This window comes from Electrona antarctica (assembly GCF_951216825.1).
Source record: "Electrona antarctica genome assembly, chromosome: 14".
NCBI lineage: Eukaryota > Metazoa > Chordata > Actinopteri > Myctophiformes > Myctophidae > Electrona > Electrona antarctica.
The window spans coordinates 21118419-21141296 of NC_136795.1; the positions used below are offsets into that span (position 1 = coordinate 21118419).

At 42.4% G+C, this 22878-nt stretch overlaps 2 protein-coding genes across 3 annotated transcripts; one reads left to right on the plus strand and one right to left on the minus strand.

Moving 5' to 3' along the window:
• Nucleotides 1–390: 390 nt before the first annotated feature.
• Nucleotides 391–3608, plus strand: LOC306937396 (tryptase-like). The gene is made up of 4 exons (XM_079521132.1): nt 391–548; nt 1444–1724; nt 2334–2473; nt 3195–3608. The coding sequence occupies exons 1-4, from the start codon at nt 403–405 to the stop codon at nt 3501–3503; spliced, it is 876 nt and encodes a 291-aa protein (XP_079377258.1). The 5' UTR covers nt 391–402; the 3' UTR covers nt 3504–3608.
• Nucleotides 3609–7853: 4245 nt separating this feature from the next.
• Nucleotides 7854–21392, minus strand: LOC306937397 (E3 ubiquitin-protein ligase CHIP-like). Of its 2 annotated transcripts, none has more exons than XM_079521133.1 (8): nt 21246–21392; nt 19350–19556; nt 17931–18129; nt 16231–16396; nt 15361–15448; nt 14658–14714; nt 14277–14393; nt 7854–12806 (listed from the first exon to the last, which is right to left on the minus strand). In XM_079521133.1, exons 2-8 carry the CDS (start codon nt 19467–19469, stop codon nt 12681–12683), a joined length of 873 nt encoding a protein of 290 aa, XP_079377259.1. In that variant the 5' UTR covers nt 19470–19556; nt 21246–21392; the 3' UTR covers nt 7854–12680. The 2 variants fall into 2 exon arrangements, with proteins under 2 accessions (XP_079377259.1, XP_079377260.1); XM_079521134.1 differs by lacking the exon at nt 21246–21392 and adding an exon at nt 20840–20918.
• Between the last annotated feature and the right edge of the window lie 1486 nt (nt 21393–22878).

A 22878-nucleotide genomic window follows, 5' to 3' on the forward strand; every position in this document is an offset into this window, starting at 1 on the left:
ATTTCTCACTCCCATATATTTTAATTTACTGTGCACTATTTTTTTTACCATTTAATGGTATGAGCTCTGACAGCAACGCAAGCATGACAAAGAGGATGATGTGAAAACCTGATGGGGAAGGGAAAAAAATAAAAAATAAATAAAAGAAAACATTTTGAATTGTCATTGCTGAGTGGAACTCTTATACAGTAGGCCTATGTACAAAACCATTATTTTCAGGAAATGGAAAAGTACCCACAGCGCACAGGCTTTCATTGGTTATAAATAGGCCTCTACCGTATTTGTATAACCCACAGACATACCTACCCGGTTTCAACCTGGCATCCCTATTTTGACATGAACAGCAATGTTGTTTGTCTGCTTATCTCGTTGCATTTCCTTGTAGTGTGCGGCCAGGCTCCAATGAACACCAAGATCGTAGGAGGTGCTGATGCTCCAGCAGGAACGTGGCCCTGGCAGGCCAGTCTGCACTATAGAGGAAGCCATCGCTGTGGAGGATCCCTCATTAACAGCCAGTGGATCCTGACTGCTGCTCATTGCTTTGCACCGTGAGATCATTTGCTTCTCTCTAAACATAATGTTAACTGTCTGATTCCTTTTCCGTCTGACCCCATTATTCTGGGCATGTCTCATTATAGGCAAACATTTTGCAAAAACCTGACACTGATGAAGGCTGGATAGCCAAAACTCTCTCAGCTATTTATGTAATACAAATAAATGAAAGTGACTCTTGCCACTGTGTGCGATCCAATACCTTTGTTTTTCATGATGTTATTTTGAGTGGATAACACACCAGAAGTCAGAAAGCGGTGGTCACAAGAAAACCACCTGGTGAACATAAATTTGGCTAAAATAGCTCCTTCCTTATACGATCTACAAGCTCACTACTGTGATGTGAGCTTGTAGATTGTAAGGAGCTGGGAAGGTTTAGACCCCCCATTGTTTTATTAAACATTTCTCAAAACTATTACAAAGATTTATGTGATTGATGTACAGTAACAGTTACGACGAGAGATCAAATTTGTCCTATTGATGTGTTATGCAAGGCCTGGCATGCTTTTCTGTTTGCCTTTTATTATAATCAACCACACGGTGTTGGTTGAGAATCAAATTAAATCAAGCCAATGTGTTAATTCAGATTAAAGTAAATAAAATAAACTTGTGCCATTAGATTGTGAGATGTTATTGTAACTAAGTGTTGTTTGATTGTTTATTCTTTTTAACAGTCCACACATGAAAGCTCTACTATACTATATACAGTACTATTATAATGGTGATTGGGTGACCTTTGCTGGAGCCAGTATAACATCACAAATGTTAAATTAACTGGGTGGGTTCATGTTTACATGATCTAATTATATACTTTGAGGTAGTATAAATAGAGAGTATAAGGCTATAGTATTATGTTCCTCCTAATACCACTGACATCTCTCTCTCATTCAGGGGCAGCGGCATCAGCGCCGGTGACATCACAGTGTACCTCGGACGGGACACCCAGCAGAGCATCAATAATGACGAGGAGTCCAGAACCGGCTCCCGGGTCATCAATCACCCTAACTACGATGCCGACTCAACCCAGGATAACGATATTGCATTGATAGAACTCTCCGCCTCGGTTGATTTTACCAATTACATCCGACCTGTCTGTCTGGCGGCAGACGGAAGCGTCTATAGCGCTGGCACGATCACCTGGGTTACCGGTTGGGGCAATATCAACAGCGGTGGTGAGACATCTTTCAGTGATTGTACTTTGAAACTACACATTCTCACTCTGAGGTCATATGGTCAGGTGATGAGGTGGGCAACATCTTCAGGCTCCTGTGTCGCATTGCTCTTCAACCCTATTCCATCACTTTTCAACATCCCAACGTCATGACAATGGAATGCATATTGTACGTTCTTCTCACTCTCAGCTTGTAATGTGTAGGCAGGTGTAGGTGTCAGAAGTGGACTTGAGCCCTGTGAGGTGAGACACTAGCTGAGTTGAGTGGCCACACTCAGCGGTGCGATGTCCACTTCTGCTGACTCAGCGCTGTTCGAGTTGCATAAAAATAAGCTTGGAATTGTAAATTATGACATCCTCGTCAACATGTGACACAACAGTAAGCCTGTCACATCAAAGTGGTTGATGTTGCCCAATTCGTCACTGTAGCTGGATGTGAGAATGCATTATATGAAACGTATAGCTAGACGGTCTGTGGCAAAGTTTCTCAATCGTTGGTCTGGAACATCGTAAGATGTTCTCAAAGGGACAACACATCAATTGTCAATTCATATACTGTAAATAATTGATACCTTTCACTTTATACTGAACAACATATCTTCTCTTCCAGTGCCTCTGCCTTCTCCACAGAGGCTGCAGGAGGTCGATGTGCCCGTTGTGTCCAACGATCAATGTAAGGTCAGCTATTCCTACCTCACTGACAACATGATTTGTGCTGGTCTTACAGAAGGAGGAAAGGACTCCTGTCAGGTATGTCATCTAAGTTTGTACACTTGTACAGAGGAAATGCCATTGAAATGGCTCTGGGGCAGATATACCTCTACTCTTGAATACTGGAAAGCTCATCTCAAAACACTGTCAACCCGTTACCCGGGCATACAGCTGGTGGAACTGCTCAGCCTGTTATTCCTAAACGTAACTTAAGTAAGCTATGCTTAAACGGTTAAACATAACCTTATGGCTTATTCCTATCCTATGAAATGGTGCCAAAACCTAACCCTATTCCTAAACCTAACCCTAATAAAACTATGCCTAAACCATTCTCACAAAAAAAAAATACAAGAATACAAGAACCACACCACCGAGCGGTTGGTATGAGGTCGGCAGACAAAAACGAGGGAAAGTGTGTTTTAAGGCGAGCATTCTGGATACTACTGTTTGGCTAGGTGTGGTCTATGGGGAGTCATTTTTTAATTGTACAAACTGGAGTCATGCATGACATGTTAAGTGGGCTCGTATAGCATCACCATGCAGCTGATTTGAAACTTTTGGGGTGGAGTAACTTCCGTGACCTAATGGCATTCTGTATGAGAAATGTGGCGTTGATTGGTCTAGCCAAGATTCATTCCAAATGTATATGTACAAAGACATAAATATGCACAGGCAGGGTCAAAATATAATCACCATCCCGCGCCTTTAGCCTATAGCTGAGATAATGATAGCAAATATCCATTTTGTGTTTCTTACACAGGGAGATTCAGGTGGCCCAATGGTTTCCAAACAGAATACCAGCTGGATCCAGGCTGGAGTTGTGAGCTTTGGTCAGGGTTGTGCGGAACCTGACTTCCCTGGTGTTTATGCCAGAGTGTCCCAGTACCAGACTTGGATCAACAGCGAAATCACCAGCGACCAGCCAGGATTTATACCTTATGTTGGCGGCAGTGCTGTCACTGGTGATGTGTCCTCCAATGGTATATCCAGTCTATGTTCCATGTCCGTTTCTCTCCTTGTATCGATTTTACCCCTTGTATTTTCTATCTATTTGTGCTCAGAGTCATAAGCATCGGCATGGGCACGTTTTGTTTGTTCATGCAACCACATGAATCCTAGCATTCGGAGCATTCCATTGCATTCCAGTTCTGCGGTGAACATTTGGCAAAAATAGCAGATATACAGTACATGCTCACAATGTGTCATGTTGGTACTCCTGATATGTACACAGGCTTATCGATGTTTAAGTTACAAATCCAAACGTTTTACGTCTCTGTCCTAACAGAGAGAGGTAATTGCAACAATGTCCAAATTACAATAAACCTGACAATAGTGAAAATAGTGTTCAATCTGGGGCACCATCAGATAACGTTATTGTGTCAATCAGTTGGTGTCCTACCCGACAGCAAGGACACCACCACCAACCACTGCACACATGTACTAGTTATATTTGCCACGGGCATTGGTCATGAGGTCGTCCCACATTAACATACATGAACATACTCAAGATTTTTTCCATTCCTCATAGTGTAACATTGTTGAGACATATTAATGAAATGAAACATCCTACCTGTTTATACAATCAACTTACACATAGTTCTAAATTACATCAATATGAGACTAGACATGCCACAAGAGGGTGCTATCAAGTCCCTAAACAAACTGCCAGCTATGATCACAAAAGAAAAAACTAAATCAAGTTTCAAGAGACAATTGAAGAGGCATCTTGAAACCCAAAGACTGTAGGGCGCTCGAACGCGCACGGACACGCATACACGCACACGCACACGCACACACACACACACACACACACACACACACACACACACACACACACAAACAGCAGTCATGATCATGATTAGGATACTATTTTCAATTTTTTATCTCTACTATTGTTTTCTATACAGGAGAATGGAAGGCTAATATGTAACTGAGGCAGATATAATGATATGCTTTTTGTTTTTCTGAAAAATGGGGAATCAGAAGGTGGATGAGGAAATTGTTGATCAAATATTTTTTATTTTATTTTATTTAAATATCATTGTCCTGTAATGTCATTCATGTCGAATGCCATGTTTTTATGTTCTGTGTGGACCCCAGGAAGATTAGCTGCTGCTATGCACCAGCTAATGGGGATCCTAATAAAACTCTAAACTCTAAACCAGTTTTATCTCCATCTTATGGAGAGATAAAGCCTGGACAACTACCCAAAGTGCATAACTGGATTAAGTACATTGAGATAAAGTACATGTTATCCAGTATGACACTTTCGGCAATAGTTCTCCATCTTACCTCTATATTGTTCAATATCCAATTAAAATATGTCCATCAATGTCTGTCATATGTCTGCGATTGGCTTTGTGTGTATTTCAGTTCAGATTTTACGGGGGCCAGTTTCGAATTGCAGCCGTCCGTAGGTGCCCTTTAAGCGGTTTTGAAGGAGTCAAGGGATTCGCATGTCTTAATGACTGTTGGTAGGGCGTTCCACATTTTGGTGGCATATGAGAAAAATAATTTAGTCCCTTGTTTGTGCTGAATCTGGGTTGCACATGGTTTGTTGCACTCCCTCTGGTGTTGTGGGTGTGGATTAATAAGGGAGCATACTGTATAAGGCTGTACTAAGGGAGCATAATGTAGTACGAAGTCAGTAATAAGGTTGCATAAGTCAGTAATAAGTGAGAATAAGCCAGTTGGGAGTCAGAAATAAGGCAGTAGGGAGTCAGTTATAAGCGAGAATAAGGCAGTGGAGTCAATAATAAGGCAGTAGGGAGTCAGTAATAAGGGAGCATTAGGGAGTTGTAAAGTAAACGTAGCCTCGAGAACCCAGGCGTTTTTCTTTCAAAACAAAAACCTGCGGGGGAAGGGCTCAGGAAATCTGAGTTAGCTCTGGTCCATATCTCTAATGCGTTGCATTTAGAGCTATGTTACTCTCGACTTCCACCGCTCGCATGAATGCAGACCAGCCTCTCGTCTTTAGCGTAAATAAAAAGTTCCAGACCCCCAGGAACACGCCCAGGGGGCCGGGCCGGTTCCGACGTGCCGCCCTGTGTCCGAAACGGTTGAGAAATGACAGTTACTGTGTGCCGGTCCCTCTACTGTACTGTACTGTACTGTACTGTACTGTACTGTACTGGCACACCCGAAATCATCATATATACAGTTAATATGTGCGTGTGTGTTTGTGTGTGTGTTAGGTTGCGCACAGGTGGTGAAAAACAACCATGCTGTTTTCATGCTCATACCTACCCAGCCAGCCAGCCAGCCAGCCAGGCAGGCACCCACCCACACACATCCGTCCGTAAGGGAGTGGTTGCACCAATCAAAAATAAATGAAAACGGTAAATGAAAAAGCCCTCACGTGCATATATACACAGTATATAAATAGACTGTGGCCACACTTGTTGTTGGAGATATGCACTCTACCAAGTGAATAGATTCATCTTTCTAGTTATCACCTATTCAGAAAATGTGAGAACCCATCGTAAAAAAATAAAGGAAAAACAGCACCCTCTATTCCTTTTCAGTGCTACGGTGCCTGCGCAAATCTGCGTTGTTAGGCATGCATGGCAACAGTTTATTTTGTGCCAAATCAAACCAGAGCTCTAGTCTGCCTATATAAGGTGTCTTTAGATAAAGTGCCTTTAGATTTGTATAAATCATTAAAGCGTTGTATAAGTTTGCGTGCCACATACTGTACAGTATATGTCTGTGATGCAGAAAGAGCGGAGCTAACAAGAAAGACGGATAGAGGGTGCGAAGGACAGAGAGAAAGTGTGTACGCATATATAAGGACCCACAGACCTATCTCCCATTGCCATCACAGTCCATGTATAGCAGCAGTTTCGGCTGTGAACCGCCACTCCTGGAGGGAGTTAGTTCACGTTCTTCCCAGACTCAAAAGGTTTTCTCCTGTTCTAAGTGTTCGTACGCCGTCATGTCTCAGGCCTTCCTCTATAAACACATAAAGAGGAGCCACAACGACCACTACTGCCTAATGCTGAGGAACGGACAGGTCCCCTCCGATCCCCCCTGCGTCTGTAAACACTATAACAAGAGTTTCAGTGAGTCCAGTCCTCTGAATAGACACCAGCGTCTCCACACTGAAGCGAAACCTTTTTTCCACTGTAAAACCTGTAAAAAGAGTTTCAGTAAGTTGAGTTCCCTGAAAAGACACCAGAGTCTCCACACCGGGGAAAGGCCTTTCCACTGTGAACAGTGTGACAAGAGTTTCAGTCAGTCGGGTCACCTGAAGACACACAAGCGTATCCACAGCGGAGAAAAACCCTTCTACTGTCAACACTGTGAGAAACGTTTCAACGAGGCAGGTAGTCTGAAGAAACACCAGCTCATACACACCGGGGAAAAACCCTTCCGCTGTAAGCGATGTCACAAGACTTTCAACGATTTAAGTAATCTGAACTCACACCAGCGCATCCACACTGGAGAAAAACCGTACCCATGCGAACAGTGTGACAAGAGCTTCAGTCATTTGACTAACCTGAACAGACACCAGCGTATCCACGCTGAAAAAAAACCTTACCCCTGTAAATGGTGTGAGAAGAGCTTCAGCAGCGTGTTCAGTAAACTCAAGATACACCGGCGTGTCCACACTGGTGACATGGGTTAGATTTGGCGTTTGGGCCTACATGCTAATTGCTAACACATATTTTGATCCTTAGAAAAAAAAAAATGGAAAACTATTGCCACAACGTGAAGTTAGATAAAAACGCAGTTTTCACGTTGGTGTGGACATGGTGTTTTGCCGTAGTGAGTTTGTGCCATGGCGAATGTGGACAAAATAGAAGCTGGTTCTAACTTCTAACCCTATTAATAGGTAGGACCTTTTACACGTTTATACTAAAAGTACAGTTTCTATTCCACCATATTGATGAGGAACAGAGGTGTCAGAATCCAACAGGCTGGTGCTACGGCCACCACTGCCATGCTGATGTTATACTGGTAACTTACTGGAACATGTACGGAAAGGGGGAGAGCTCAGATAGACTATGTCATGTGCTAACTAGGCACTGGAGAGGCAAACAGTAGCCAATAATGATGGAATTGCAACCTGCGAAAGGTCCATAGATGCTGATACTGTCTGTTTCTATTTGCCCATTTGCCAAAGAAGCTTGCAATTTACAATGGGAAAGAGAATATACATAGGCAAGACATCCTCGCACGTTGGGTGGTCTAGAATAGACCAGGGGTGTCAAAGGTAAGTTGCGCGCTCTGCTCGTACACAAGTAGGCCATTCATGGCCAACTTGTGTGCAAAGCGCAAGTTGGCAGCTCGACAGAGTGTATTTCTCGTTATTATAAAGCATCATGTGTCTTTATAAGCGCTTATAACTATAACTAACCTGTTTCATGAGCAGATTATAATGCCTTGCATGGCAAGTGTTACCAAAGAGATACTCAAGTAAAAACTGGAATTTATTTGCACATACAGTACATTTTGTTAGAACAGTAACGTGTGATGCATTCAGCTCGGTCTGTTGCTTGCAGCACCTTGTGACAGTAAGCATTTACAGTTTAAAATGTAACACAAACCAACAACAGCCAATACAGCACTTTGATATTCATACATTTAATATAAACAAAGCAAAAAAGTGTGTTTTGTTTGCTACTGTAGATTATTTCTCTGTTGCTTCTCGGCAGTAACCATTATTGAATAGAATATCATCTCAGTCGGGTGGAAACCAAAACTGTTACTTTTCAGGATTCAAATAAAAAAACAGCAAAATGTGCAGATCTACAAGCTCAAAACACACTTGTGGATCTGCTACTTTTGATGCTTTTGTGTGACGCTGTAGTATGAATGAATAGTTTATTATAACTTCTACAGTTTAGTTTACAAATAAAGAGATGGCACCGAAGAGGTGCAGGCTGAAACCGAGGCATATTATGCCTAGTTGCCTACTACCCCATCTACAGAGTAACTTTGTTTTTATTAAAAAAAAACTGTTTCAGAACTTAATTTGACCAAGCTGAAAACAATAATTATGTCAAAAACTTTTACTTGGGGCAGGGGAGTTTGACACATTGTTCATTGACACAACCAACAATCAACTGTGCCACTCGTCCCATAAAATGCTTGTTCCCTTCCCAACAAATGAGGCACCATTTGAATAATGAAATAAACAGGCTTTCTAACAGCATAAAAGTTAATGCCAAGAAGCATTGTTACAACAGAGATGTAATCTACAAAATCTTTTGTTTTATGTTTAAAATTACATTTATGATATTGTTGCTGTCGGGCAGAAAGCTCTCCAAAATCTCCATATTTTAACTTTTTTCCCCCCTTATGTAAATTAATGCCCAACTTGATCATACTACAGTGGCACACAAAAGTACAGTATCACAAGTAGCAGACCTTCATGCTCAAAACAAGGCGCAAAACAACATGATTTGAGCGTGTAGATCTGCTATTTTTGTCTTTGATTGAATTTGAATCCTGAAAAGTAAATTTTTGACAGTCTGAGGTTTCCACTTGACAGTGACGATATGCTTTACTTGCACAATGCCCCAAAGGACGGTGGCGGCAATTCCTTACCGCACTGCTTATACCTAAATAGAACTAAGACAGACACCATTTACAATTTGATTGAAACAGTCACATGTTTTATATCACAAGGGACACATTTATCTGAGCTTAACTTGTAAATACATATACTGCAGGGCAGTGGTTCCCCAGCTAAATTATCAATATAGGTAGGAACCAAATGGACCCGTTCCATTTCTGTACACTCAAGAGTTTTATAGGGGTCCGTGGGATAACGTCTACCAAACTGAGGGTCCTTGAAATAAAAATAAGGAATTGCTGCTGTAGGGGTTAAAACAACACTGCTGTGCTTTGGCAGCTTGGCCTTCTTTCAGTTAACATTCAAAGTCAGATGGATTGTTGCACTTGTGGGTATTTTTCATTCAGTTCTGTTGGTCAAAACTTTGCTGCTTTTTTTCCTTTTTTTTTAATTGCTGAAGTCACATGCAAAAAGAAGCAAGTATTGGCCCTAGCAAAGAAGACACTGTATTCATATTCAGACATATCTGCATAAGACACTTAGACTACACGTCTAAAAAGCCTGAGTTTTATGCTTAGAAATTAACCCGATTGTACCCGAACTACAAGCTCACAGCAACGTGCTTGCGCCCTGATAGGTTGCGAGCTTATGGATCTGCTATGTCTCGGGCAACAGAGTATAACTCAGCCGTAATACTGACTGAAGTCGGAAGCGAAGTACGGAGGAAGGGTCTCACTGAACGCTACACACAGAGGGCGGAAAAAATCCATGCAAATTAGGAGAAAAAACAGAAACCAGGGCTTCTCAAACACTGCCCACCCACTGGTGGGTAAATATCCCTTTTTCATTTCCTAATGTTTCTTTTATTATTAAAAAAAAAATACGCAAGCATGTTCGCCAACCTTAACGCATGTTCGCCAACCTTAATCCGATCGTTTTCCGCATGTCGGTCCTATGGTAGGTCGGATAAGCGTGCGCACCCTGCCAGGTTTGGCAACCACTGATCTAGAGAGAATGACTTGGTCATTCCACGGCTCTCAAAAATGTAACCGCCGTCTTCGGCACAAGACACTGTCCTGCAACCAAGTATAAATTAAGCATGTATGCTTGGCTAAGTAGTCGTTCGCTAAGGAAAATTTACAGAAAATAGGCAACTGTATAGCCGTTTACATCAGGGGTCTTCAATGTTTTTCAGGCTGAGGACCCCCACTACTTACTGGATTCATGTTAAAAGTAAGTTTTCAGACATTTACCCTTACCACTTATATTAAACCCTAAATACTTGACCTTTGGCTCTGTACTTGGTCTGCTCTTTTTTCCCTCTACCAAACCTCTTCGCAATCTACAAGCTTTACAGCCTAAAGCCCTAACAACACCAAAAAGGGTCACCATGCAACTCCTTGGGTCCAAACGGTTGCACTAAAACCGTCTTGACCCTTTGGTGTGGTTTGGGCCATTGAATTCCATGCGTTGAATCACTAGGGTCAACCTGGGTCAACATGCAACAAGACATATCACACCGCAGGGACAAACGCTAAAAAACGTCTTGACCCTTTGGTGTGGTTAGGGCTTTAGGCCTACGGTGTTCGGTGAATGTCCCCCCCCCACACAGAATATAGATGCTAGGGTTCAAGTGGTTGAACATTTTAAATAAAGTTCCTAATTATCATACAAATATTTGGGTGGCCCCCCATGCAGTATTTATTTTATTTTGTTTGTTTTGGGACATTTACAGTATGCCCATGACCACTACATCAGTGGCCTGGGCCCCCCCTGCAGTATTTCCATGGACCACCGCCTAGGGGTCCCAGACCCCGTTGAAGACCCCTGGTTTACATAATCAAATGACAAAGGTGGCGCGAGAAGCACATTTGAAAAGTAACGTTAGTAGTTAACTGACTAACACATTCTCAGAGGGCATATGTTGAGTTCTAATGCCTGACTCAAAATAGCAGATCTAATGTTGATGGGCTCTATTCACGTGATGATGACACCCATGCGCAAAGTGCAGTATAGAGCACCGAAGTCCTGACGTCACTGCCCTCTACTACCAGTAGAGGGCAGTGAGCTCAAAGGTTCCTGTATGTTTTTACAAGCATTGTACTCTCCATAGGGGGATTTTAGATCGCCTCATATAAGAACTGTGTTTGAAAAATAAACCGATCACCCCGGCCTTTTCACTCATATGGATATGAAGCATCGACTGAAGGTGGAAATGTACAAATATACCCAAAGAGTAACAAAATAAGCGTTAGAAACGAGCCAAACAACCCAGAGACTACATTTCCGGGTAGGCTGCTTCTGCCCGCAGCCCGTCGCACAACAGAAACTGAACGTTAATTACGTTTATTTTTATTTTTATTTTATTGATATATAATGTATCGTGGTTAGTACGAGTCGAGTCACCACCAGCTGAGCTTACGTCAACGAGGAATCTCAGGAACGCAATATGTTGACAGCTGGGCGTGACGTATATGCTCAGCGACATTGCATTCATATGTAGTTTCAAGGCTTTTGCGGTCACATTAATTCCATTTTCTCTAGAAACTGGCTGTATCAAATATGAATGGACATCATTAACGACGCACAGCCACTCCCCTGACAGAAACGCCGAGGTGGTCGGTTTATTTTTCAAACACAGTTCTTATATGAAGCGACCTAAAATCGCCGTTTGGGGATCTCAATGCAAATAAACAAATACAGGAACCTGGAGATTGACGACCTCTACTGAAAGTGACGTCAGACTTCGGAGCTCTATTACTCAGGCTTAAAAGGGTGGCACACCCACTAATGATTGTCTGCAAGTGTCATTTTTTACCTTATGTTTGGTATATATTCTGAGGCATCTTATTTGATAAGAAACTATATTAGATTTACACTCCATGGATGTCAAAAATAAGTCGCTGGCTGATTCATTTAAAAATGGCATGCTTCTTCTTCTTCTCTAGTCTCACGTAGCAAGAAAATCAGAGATTCTTTTGCCTAGCAACGCCTCTGTTGAGTGTTGACGTCTAAATCCAATGCATGGGCTGAAACGATAGGGTTGCTTATATCTAACCTTTATATTTTACCATCACTTATGATACTTATACAATACATTCATTGTGATATTTGGTAGCTTGTAAGAGCCTAGATGTCTCCACTACTAGGCCTAATAGACATTGTTTAGGCATCTTGTTATGGTTCAGTTGTCCATGAAGCAGCCACAGTATGATTAACTATGATTTCTGCGCTGTGCTCTTAGCAGTACTACCGTACCACTGAATGAGTGTTATTGTACTTCTACCCATGATATCATGTTACATAAAGCATAACCATCACCAGATTCACCACCGAGAATATTGTATCGCCTCCTATTCCACGACAAAACTATTCCAGATTTAAAACAATAACTGAATTGTGGGTTTGTCAGCAGCCGCCAGGCGTAAACCTTGTAAGCCCAAACTGTTCCATTAAAAAAAAACGATTTAAAGTAGTGAGAATAGCCCAATCTACAGGCTTGTAGATCGGCTATTTTAACTACTTTTGTGCAACACTCTTGTATGATGAAGTAGGGGCGTGCATTTACAACAAAACATACAAATGTTGAAATATTATGAAGATTCAAAGTTTCCGCCCGACAGTCAGCAAAGATATATAGTAGATGATCAGCTATTTTCGCCCAACGTTCTCCCCCAGAATAGGGATGCTCTTTTTTGTGTAGCGTGTTCTTGTGTCCACCTGGGGTCAGTAATCCTCCACCCAGCCGTTCTCCATCGTGAAAGCATCGATGACTTCCTTCATGGCCAGATTAGGGATGAGCTGCTCTTGAGTCAGCTGGGCGCGGGTCACTGGGTCAAAATGGCCGACCCGCTGTAAGTAAACATCAAACAATTATTAGACTATAAAGCAGCGGTTCTCAAACATTTTTGGCTCAGGTCACCCCTGTAAATAACCTTTTCATCCACGGCACCCCTGCATTGCCTTGTTACTTCATAGCACCTCATGTCATATTAAAGGAGAATTTCATTACTTACCGTTAAAGGAGAATTCCATGCTAGAAGGCTTTCTTACCTTTATTTGTAGTTGTTACGTCCCCAACAAAGAGGTCCAGGTGTTATTTTGTGCAAAAGTGCATTATTGGCTATTTCCCCTAATATAAGCCCTCAATGGGGGTTGGGTTTTTGTGCTAATTTGCTTTTTTCCATTGAAATAAGTAGTAAAGTGTGCCGCTCTGGATACTATTTACATTATGAAGAGAGGATATATACTGTATGTACAGAAAATATTGATTTTTGAGCGATGGAAATAAGCGAATTAGCATAACACCCCATAGCCCTATTCAATGCAATTCAATGCATTTCATTGAGGGCTTATGGTAGGGGAAATAGCCAATAATGCGCTTTTGCACAAAATAACACCTGGAACTCTTTGGTGGGGACGTAACAACTACAAATAAAGGTAAGAAAGCCTTCTAGCATGGAATTCTCCTTTAACGGTAAGTAAATATGTAAATCACTAAGATACAGTATGTCACGAGGATAATAAAATAATGAAAGTAATTGGTGTTTAACCACTTAAGCCACCACATCCCTATTCTGGGGGTAGTCTCGCGTTACCAGACTGTTCCCTCTCGCAATTTCCAAATGCTTCCATCATACAGTCTGGAGCAACGGAAGCGCTGTCATGAGTACAATATAAAAGCGGAAGTGGAGCCTCCTCCCCACTTCCGTTTCGTCTTTACAGTCGCACAAATGTATTTCTCTCAAGCAGAAACGATGAACCGGAAGCAGCGGGACAAAAATCTGATATCTCCATAATAATTTAGAGTTGTAGTTCTGTTGGGTTATGTTTATATTTGCGCTGTGGCACAGCTACAATACGTCACCAGTCTTGTGTACTCTAGGAGGGCATGTCATACAAATATTACATTTGTTAGTGAATAAAAAAATGTCGAGTTACAGTACAGTACAATAGAACTACAATCGGCGTGGTTGTATTTGGTGTCCCTGCTCTTCTACTGAAACATTTAGATCCTGTGTCTAGGTTGGACACAACCTTCTTTGACACAATCCCATTTCTGATTTGACACGACTTTGACCTGTACTGTAGGTCAAAATTCAAATCCAGGGTCAAACAGGAAGGTTACATAGTGATGTAACAGGGTTTCCCCATCTCTCCAGCTTTTTTTAAATAAACAAAAAAAGTACCCTGGGTCGGGATACCAATCTCATCCAATCAGGAAATGACAACTGAACTCATGTGGGATACAGGACAAACAAGTGAGATTGTGACCATGGTTCAAATGGATGAATATGTGTAGGTACAGTATAGGTACAGAACCTGCAGATGGTCTTCAATGTCTTTGCGGTCGTAGGTGATACCGCTGGGCGTGATGCAAGGTTCCTTCATCAGCTCAAAGCTGATCTTTCCACACAGGTAGTCTGGGATGTCCCGCTTCTGTCAGGGTGCGTGCACGCACACGCAAGCCAGCCGCCCGCACACACACAATTATGAATTTATATTTTGAAAACTTTTTTGGGGGGAAATAAATTTAAAAAGTATATATATATATATATATATATATATATATATATATATATATATATATATGAACAGTTACCTATTTTTAAAGCCAGCTGAGCTTTCCTGCTGCACAGGATTAGTAGTTTGCTGAGAGTGAAGCTATAATAGTGTCAGTTACCAGCAGTCACCAGTACTAACCTTCCTCTTTTCATCGACTTGACAGAACAGCTCCTCCATGTTTGAAATGTATTTATCCTACAGGAGAAAGCACATCGATATAATCATCAATTTATTGAAATGATATCATTTAAACAAGCTGAACTTAATTATTAACACTATTTAATTAGTGCTGCATCGAGCAGTCCGATTTAAAGGAGGTGTTATTTTAAATAGCTCTATATTCCGCTAGTAATCATTGTATAGTGAGTTCACAGGGGTCTTCACATCTCTCCCTCTCTTTAGAAAAACAAAAAACACATTTAGTGTCCAATTGGTATCCTGGACAGTTTAGGTCCAGGATACCAATTGTATCCAATCAAAAGAGAGAGAACTCATACAGAATACAGGATGAACATGTGAAATTAGAAGTGGAACATGACCAAATTAACAGACAAAACTTGGAACTGGAACACTATAAAAGGTGATAAATTATCTCTGTGCGGTTCTCTCTCCTGATTGGATAAAAGTGTCATACCAGCCTTGAAAATGTGTTTTCTGGTTGCGATGGGGAGACCCCTGCTACTGAAGAAGAAACACTTTTTAAAGAAAAACATATCACTTACACCCTCTTTAAATCAATTCAGGAGATGAACGGAAGAGGTGTGCAATGTCACTATGAATGATTCACATTCCCTTTCTGCTAAATTGACCGTAACTTGTGTGCATCACGGTGATAACGTACATATTTGGACTGGATGGTGGTAAAGTTGTGTTGGTTTCTGCCGTCCTCCAACTTGTCATCTTGTTTGTGTCTGCAGCCCTCCAGCTCTCTGCGGAGCAGACATGGACCAATTCATTCACAATGCATCTCCAACACTTTGAACTGCAGGACACGACGAGTGTGCCGAATAAAAGTCTGTGAATATTTCTCATCAAACTGTTCATACAGTTGATTTTTGGCTGTGAAAACCTAGTTTTGAATAGAAATATGGTCACTTTATCACAGTGTAATATTAGTATTCTGTGTGGATGTACTCATGACACAAAGTAAGGCGTAAGGCGCCTCAGTTTTTGGCCGCGAGTCGGCGCGGCCCAGGGTCACCGTGCTGAATGGGTAGCCGACGGAATAACCAGGTCCGCTAATCGCCGCCCCGGCCTCAGGGGCACGTTTTTCCCGGCGGCCATTTTAACACAAAAAACACAACAACAGGAGGCCTTTATCAATTTACAATTTAGGCATTTAGCAGACGCTCTTAATCCAGAGCGATTTACAGTAAGCAAGAACAACACAAGGTAAATACATAAAATACATAGAAATGCTACGGGCTAGAGTGGAGTCTGAAGAGGTGAGTTTTCAGACTACGGCGGAAGACTTGGAGTGAGTCTGCAGTTTTGCAGTTTCATAGCTTGGGAGCCAGTAGGGAGAAGAGCGGGGGTGGGGGTGGGGGTGTATTATACTTTGAAGATATGGAGGTGCCATACCTTTGGTTGCTTTGTAGGCCAACATCAGTGTTTTGTACTTTGTGCGGGCAGTAATCGGGAGCCAATGGACTGAATGGAGGGAGCGGAGAAGGGGAAGACATGTGAAAATTGTAGCTGGTTGAAGACCCACCTCTCTTTCTTTGCGAGGATGAGTTTGGTGAGGTAGGCGTGCAGCTCGTTCTCCTGGCTAAGACGCTTCTCCTCCATGCTGTTCCAGCGCTTCTTCTTGGCGATTCGGAGCGCGCTGGGAATGTCGTCGCCGAAATTCAGCCGCTGCTCTTTGGCTAGGTTGTAAGCTATAGCAACAGACAGGGTTGTCGTCACAAACAAGACATTTTAGTCATTACAACATTAATTGTTGTACAAATTTTTGCGATGAACAATTTAATTTACGTTTTTCGGCACTGAACGTTGGAATATGAATAAAGTATATCTCTAGTGTCTTATAAGAGGACTACATCACTATAGAACTGTCGGGTGGAAACCTTGTATGTCCAACAGCGTTCCTTGAAAAGAATAAAATTTAAAAAAGTGACAAATGCCACAACGTGTGTCATTGCGAGGTGTTGTGGGCTTGTAGATCTGTTATTTTCACTAGTTTTGTGCAAAAAAATAAAATGAAAATTGAAATATGGTGGTGATACAGTACGAGGTTTCCCGACAGCAACATACTGTACACGGTATGTTCTATCAATGTCAAACAGCACTTGAGTTGGTCAAGTCAAGTGTATTTACATAGCACATTTCATACGACTATAGTGTCAACACAATCTATTATCTATAGGGATGGGCATTTTGTTCTGTAAACGTTTAACATTTGGAATGTGGGACGCCTATGACGTCATCATATCAATAAATAAAGTTGCAGTCCTATGTGTGAGTTTTGTTTTTTGAGTGGTGTAAACCACTCCTACAACTGGCTTTTGTGTGCATAAAAAAATGACCATGGTTGCTATGTTCAAAATAATTTCTGACGTAATTAAAATCACACCCGGGTGAACTGGATGACCGTAGCAACCGTGGTCATTTTCTCTGCACAAAAAAAGCCAGTTGTGAAATCACATCCAGGTGTGATTTCATTACGTCAGATCAGAGCTGATCATGCTATATAAAACCTTACACCACTCAGTTCACACGGGTGTGATTTTTAAATTGTAATGTAAAATATTGTAAGAGGAACAATTATAGATTAATATATTTAAGTGAATTATTCCATTAACCCATTTTGAGCGGGAACCCCTTTTGGTGGTTACATATAATTTAGCTATTGAAAACCCATTTAGGTTAACCCATCAAAACCAGGAAAGTATCTGTGTCATTTTAGATTTTAGCTACTGTATATACATACAGTACATCGTCTCTGTCGAGTGGAAACCATATATATAACCATATATATATATATATATATATATATATATATATATATATATATATATATATATATACTGTGTGTGTTACTTTTCAGGATTCAAATTCAAAAGTAGCAGATCTACAAGCTCAAAATGTGTCTCTTCGTGCCGCATTTCGAGCTTGTGGATCTGCTACTTTTGATGCTTTTGTGTGAAGCTGTAGTATGATCAAGTACAGGATATTTTAAGAAAAAACACAAAAAGTTTAAAATATGGAGATGAGTGGATTCTGTCCGACAGCAGCAATGATATAATGCAGGTTCTTTCAGAAAATTGTTAGGATTTAGAAGGCATTTGTAGAGTCTTCTTAATGGGTTAACCATCCTATCCCTAAACTAGACTTAACAGTGGAAACCAACCCCCGACCCCCCCCCCCCCCACACACACACACACACACACACACACACACACACACACACACCTTTCTTCAGGTTGCCTATGGCTTCGTCATAGTTCTCCATCTCCAGGTGACACTGTCCCATGAAGAAGTGGGCCTTGACCGACTGGCCATCCAGCTCCAGGGCGTGTTTGCAGTCCGCCAGGGCCTTGTCATACTGCTGCAGCTTCACGTAGCACAGCGCCCGGTTGGTGTAGTATGCCGGGATGGATGGCATGTGGCTCTGGAAGGAGGGAGCGCAAATGGTTACTTTTGGATTAATCTCTCAAAAACAGATTATGAGCTGCACAAACAGCAGAGGGCGCTGTTTTTAATTTTTTTGCCGATGTGTTCCCAGATTGCTTTTGGATTGTTTGTGATCTTCATCTCGAGGCAAAGTCGTGGCGGAGAGGGTATACGGCTCGGTGAGCTAAGGGTTGCATCACTGCTTTTTGCAGATGATGTGGTCCTGATGGCACCATCGGTCCAATACCTTCAGCTCTCACTGGACCGGTTCGCAGCAGAGTGTACAGCGGCTGGGATGAGGATCAGCGTCTCCAAATCTGAGGCTATGGTTCTCAGCAGGAAACCGGTGGATTGTGCAGTCCGGGTAGGGAATGAGGCATTATCCCAGGTGAAGGAGTTTAAGTATATCTGGGTATTGTTCACGAGTGAGGGGAGGACGGAGAAGGAGATCAGCCGGAGAATCGGAGCGGCAGGGGCTGTATTGCAGTCGCTGTACCGCACTGTTGTGACGAAAAGAGAGTTGAGCCAGAAGGCAAAGCTCTCTGTCTACCGAGCAATATTCGTTCCTACTCTCACCTATGGTCATGGTGTGGTGTGGTCATTGTGTGGGTCATGACCGAAAGAATAAGATCTCGAATACAAGCGGCCAAAATGAGTTTTCTTCGACGGGTGGCTGGCATCTCCCTTAGAGATAGGGTGAGAAGTTCCCCCCACGAGAGAGACTCGGGAGTAGAGTCACTGCTTCTTCGCCTGGAAAGGAGCCAGGTTAGGTGGTTCGGGCATCTGGTTAGGATGAATCTCGGGCGTCTCCCTAGGGAGGTCCTCGAGGCACGTCCCACTGGGAGGAGACCCCCGGGCAGACCAGGAGGAAACACATTGACTCACTGGCCTTGGAACGTCTCGGGATCCCCCAGGAGGAAGTCACTAATGTTGCTCTGGAGAGGGAAGTCTGGAGCGCTCTGGTGGAGCTGTTGCCCCCGCGACCTGACTACGGATAAGTGGTTGAAGATGGATGGATGGATAGAAAGCATTTTATTAGTCACACAGTGAGGGGGAAATAAATGTATGTATTGGAATCGCGATGCATCGTGATACATCGGTTATCGATTTATAATCGAATCGTAGCCCTCTGAATCAGAATCAAATGTAATCGTCAGGTACCTAGAGATTTCCGCCCCTATGCTGAAGTTGCACATAATCGTAAAGGGCGTCACTTACGATGGCTTTGGTGTAGCAGGCAGCAGCCTCCAAGTACTTGCGGCTCAGGAACAGTCTGTTTCCCTGCTCCTTGGCCTCCTGTGCGGACACTGAGGCGTGCTTCTCAGGGCTGCCCTCCATCTTATCCACCAGGCGCGCTGCACCGCTGGCAGCTGCCTCTCTGCTTTGCTTCCCTATCCTGCTGCTTTTTAAATGTGCCACGGTGACCTGCATGGCGTGAAAAGACAGGAGAGATAAGCATGGGGGATTCACATGCACGTCCGAAAATATCTATTAACCTGCAAATGAACCATTACAGGTCGAACATAGACATAGGCCTATAGGACCACAATGGAAACACGTCCCAAACTTTTTGTGTGTTATCCCTTTTGCTTTAATGTCTTACTGTACCACGTGCTGTTTACATTTCTGACTAATTACAGACCTGCGATTGTTCATTTGGTTCTAACTATCAATTATTTAGCTGAACCCCTGGGGGTCCCCACTTTGAGACACACGCACGTACTGGCCTACATCCATTGAATTTCAAGTAACGATAATTATGTGGAATTTGTCAAAACCATTCATATTAAGATTTCAAGGAAGGAAGGAACCTGGTAGATCAGGCCACAGACAACTTTTGATACTCATTTCTATCTCTGGAAATCCCCAATCTACACTGTAGATCACCATCACTGACTGTGTTAATTTAACTCAGGGAGGCTGGTTCTAAGGGGGGACAGGCAAACTTGCATCCTGCCCACCCAATCAAAAGTTATGGAGAATATAATTTATTTTTAGCCAATATAAAAAAAAACACCACAAAAGTACCATTTATCATTTCTGATTGGATGGGCAGCATTTTTAGAGAAATTTAGACCCATCTGAACACTGTTCAGTGCTGTTAACCGACAGGGTGCTGATGGAAGTACTGTTTGTCAAAGGAGAAGATAGATAGATAGATAGATCGATAGATAGATAGATGATAGCATAGTTTATTAGTTTTCTGTGCATTCCGTCCCCCTACCCCCCCCTCAATATTTACGGTGCACATCCTAGTGGGCCAGGCTACAACTGACAAATGGTCCACTGGTCACATTTGTACATTATGTATGAGTTACAGACTGACTGGTAACTGGTAAGGGTCTATTTGGTTACAGACTGACATGGTAAGGTAACTGGTAAGGGTCCATTTGGCTCATAATCAATCATTTTGGCTGGGGACCCCCTGAAACCCCAGAAGCACAATGACCGTGGAGTCCTGCTGTAGCCCTAGCATGGTTGATATTCCGGGGATAATACCACCTTTAATGTATGGAATATCAAATCAAATCAAATGGCTCTTACAATCAGTCAATATGAGTTTTGCCTCTGATATACAATATAGCTAGGCTAAGCCTGTATCCCATCGTAATGCACGGTCTCCGTTTAAAAGGTTGATTGTTTCTATTACAGTTACCTTGACACGTTTGTCGAGAAGGCAGACACTTTAACATGAATCATAAACCAACCTGAGATCGCTAACTAGATGTCCAATCATGACGCCACTAGATAACATGACAGCTAGTGCACGGTACGCCGAATTGAGTGACCTATCGAATTGAGTAACGAAAGGCGGCGACATTTCACGTTTTTACTTTATCGGGCAGTGGGCACTGGAGGAAAATGTTCTAGTGTCCAGAAAAAATTAAATAAAATACAAAATATAATAATAATAATAATATCCCCATTTGCGACTGTCTAAATCGCAAAACAGCGATCTCTGGAATAACATAATTCGATAGGTCACCGATTTGAGTCTAGCAGTGGCTAAACGCTGTCTAGTAAACGTGCATTTCAATTGTTGTATGCGAGAGACAACGACATTTCTATATAGCAAAGTGGTTGTAATGTTTGTATAAAAAAAGGTTGTGCTACCTTGTTAGTTAGCGTTTAATGCCACCGCTGTCTGTATGCTCTGTTGAAGATAGTGCTCAATACAACTGCTGTGCTGTCTGCTGTGGACAACTATAACCAGCAAAGCAGCTTTTGTCGCTTTGGTTTGATAGCAGCTTGCACCCTCTATGTTGCTTTACTGCCACCTTGTGAGAGTGATAGTCATTCCTACTACAGCAGTAGTTCTCAAACTTTTTTTTTAAAGGACCCTCAGTTATTTACTGTAGGCCTATAGCATTCATTGCATGACCTCCACTGTCCACTGAGTTAGGACTAGGGATGGGTATCGTTAGGATTTGTGGGGGTCCTAACATAGGACCCCCATAGCTCTGAGCGAGTACAAATAGACCGTTGGGTCCACTTCGTTCCATTTCTACACTCAAAGTTAAAGATCTGTATTAAAGGTCCATTTGGTTTCTAACTATCAACATTTTAGCTGGGGACCCCCTCAAGGACCCCTGGGGGTCCCCACGCCCCAGACCTCACTTTGAGAACAATAATTGTCCTGACCTACAGTGTCCAGTCCAGGTGTGCCTTGAGATTTGGTGACAGCACACTTTATTATTCCGATACAATAGCTACAAAAACGTATGGATGGTTCTAAATTTACTATCAGAGTATACTCTATATATATCTATCAGTGCACTCATTTCCCAAACAAGAGGCAAATTCATATATTAAAATTGGCTAGGCCCGGGCCGGCCTAGCGGTCCGGGCAATATAGGCTCCTAATGCCTAACAGCGCATTGTCGGCTTTGCTTACACACTCCTCGTCTCTCTCCCCCTTTTCCTGTCTGTCTCTACCTATAAAATAGCTCAAGGCTCTATTGCTGATTACTTAGGTTAGGACCCCCGCAGTGGTGTCCGGTTAGAACTTAAACCAGGATGCTTCGACTTCTGCCTTCTCCCTGAAGCCGACCCTCTATATATTCTACGACCAGGCTTGTCACGATGACTAAGCCAGTTAGATCTATCCATATATGGTTCTACTATCTATCTGACATCAGCACTAGGTCGGCTCAGGCCCAAATACAGGGACCGTCACACTAAACATGTCATATGTCATATAGCCCAACGTCCTAGTCAGAGTCTTCGTTACACTACCAATAAAGGTAAAAATCAAAAAACATTCATTGTCAATGGCATTTAATGTTTGTCATTGTCAATGGCATTTAAAGGCTGGATATAGAAAAACGGCTAAATGGAGGGCAAGCCAGCCGTCCGTCCGGTGGATGGACAACGGCCATGTCACTATGACTCAGACATACAGTAACCATAAACAAACCTGATACGGGCAGACTCAGACGTAACCATAAGCAACCCAGATACCGTAAGTCCATATATAGGCTTCTCATATGACTTATAGACATATGCCCACATATAGGCATGTCACCAAAACCATAAACAAAGGAGCCCATAGGCATATATGGAGATCCGGTTGTCCAGAGCCACAGATCCGACCGCTATGCCCATAATATGGTGATGTGCATATTATATGTGGGCCAGACCAACTTCAAACTCATCCAGAAACGCTTGTGCCCATAGTCATGTAGGGTATGGCTTATACTAATGTCATCAGGGATCTTATGAGCATAAGATGGATAAGGCTTGACAG

Coding starts and splice junctions, on each gene's coding strand:
- LOC306937396 (XM_079521132.1), top strand. CDS start 403: ATGAACACCAAGATCGTAGGAGGTGCTGATGCTCCAGCAGGAACGTGG. Junction 549..1,443: donor GCTGCTCATTGCTTTGCACC/GTGAGATCATTT, acceptor TCTCTCATTCAG/GGGCAGCGGCATCAGCGCCG. Junction 1,725..2,333: donor GGGCAATATCAACAGCGGTG/GTGAGACATCTT, acceptor CTTCTCTTCCAG/TGCCTCTGCCTTCTCCACAG.
- LOC306937397 (XM_079521133.1), bottom strand. CDS start 19,469: ATGGAGGGCAGCCCTGAGAAGCACGCCTCAGTGTCCGCACAGGAGGCC. Junction 15,449..16,230: donor ATCCTCGCAAAGAAAGAGAG/GTGGGTCTTCAA, acceptor TCTGCTCCGCAG/AGAGCTGGAGGGCTGCAGAC. Junction 12,807..14,276: donor ACATTGAAGACCATCTGCAG/GTTCTGTACCTA, acceptor GTTTACTTACAG/CGGGTCGGCCATTTTGACCC.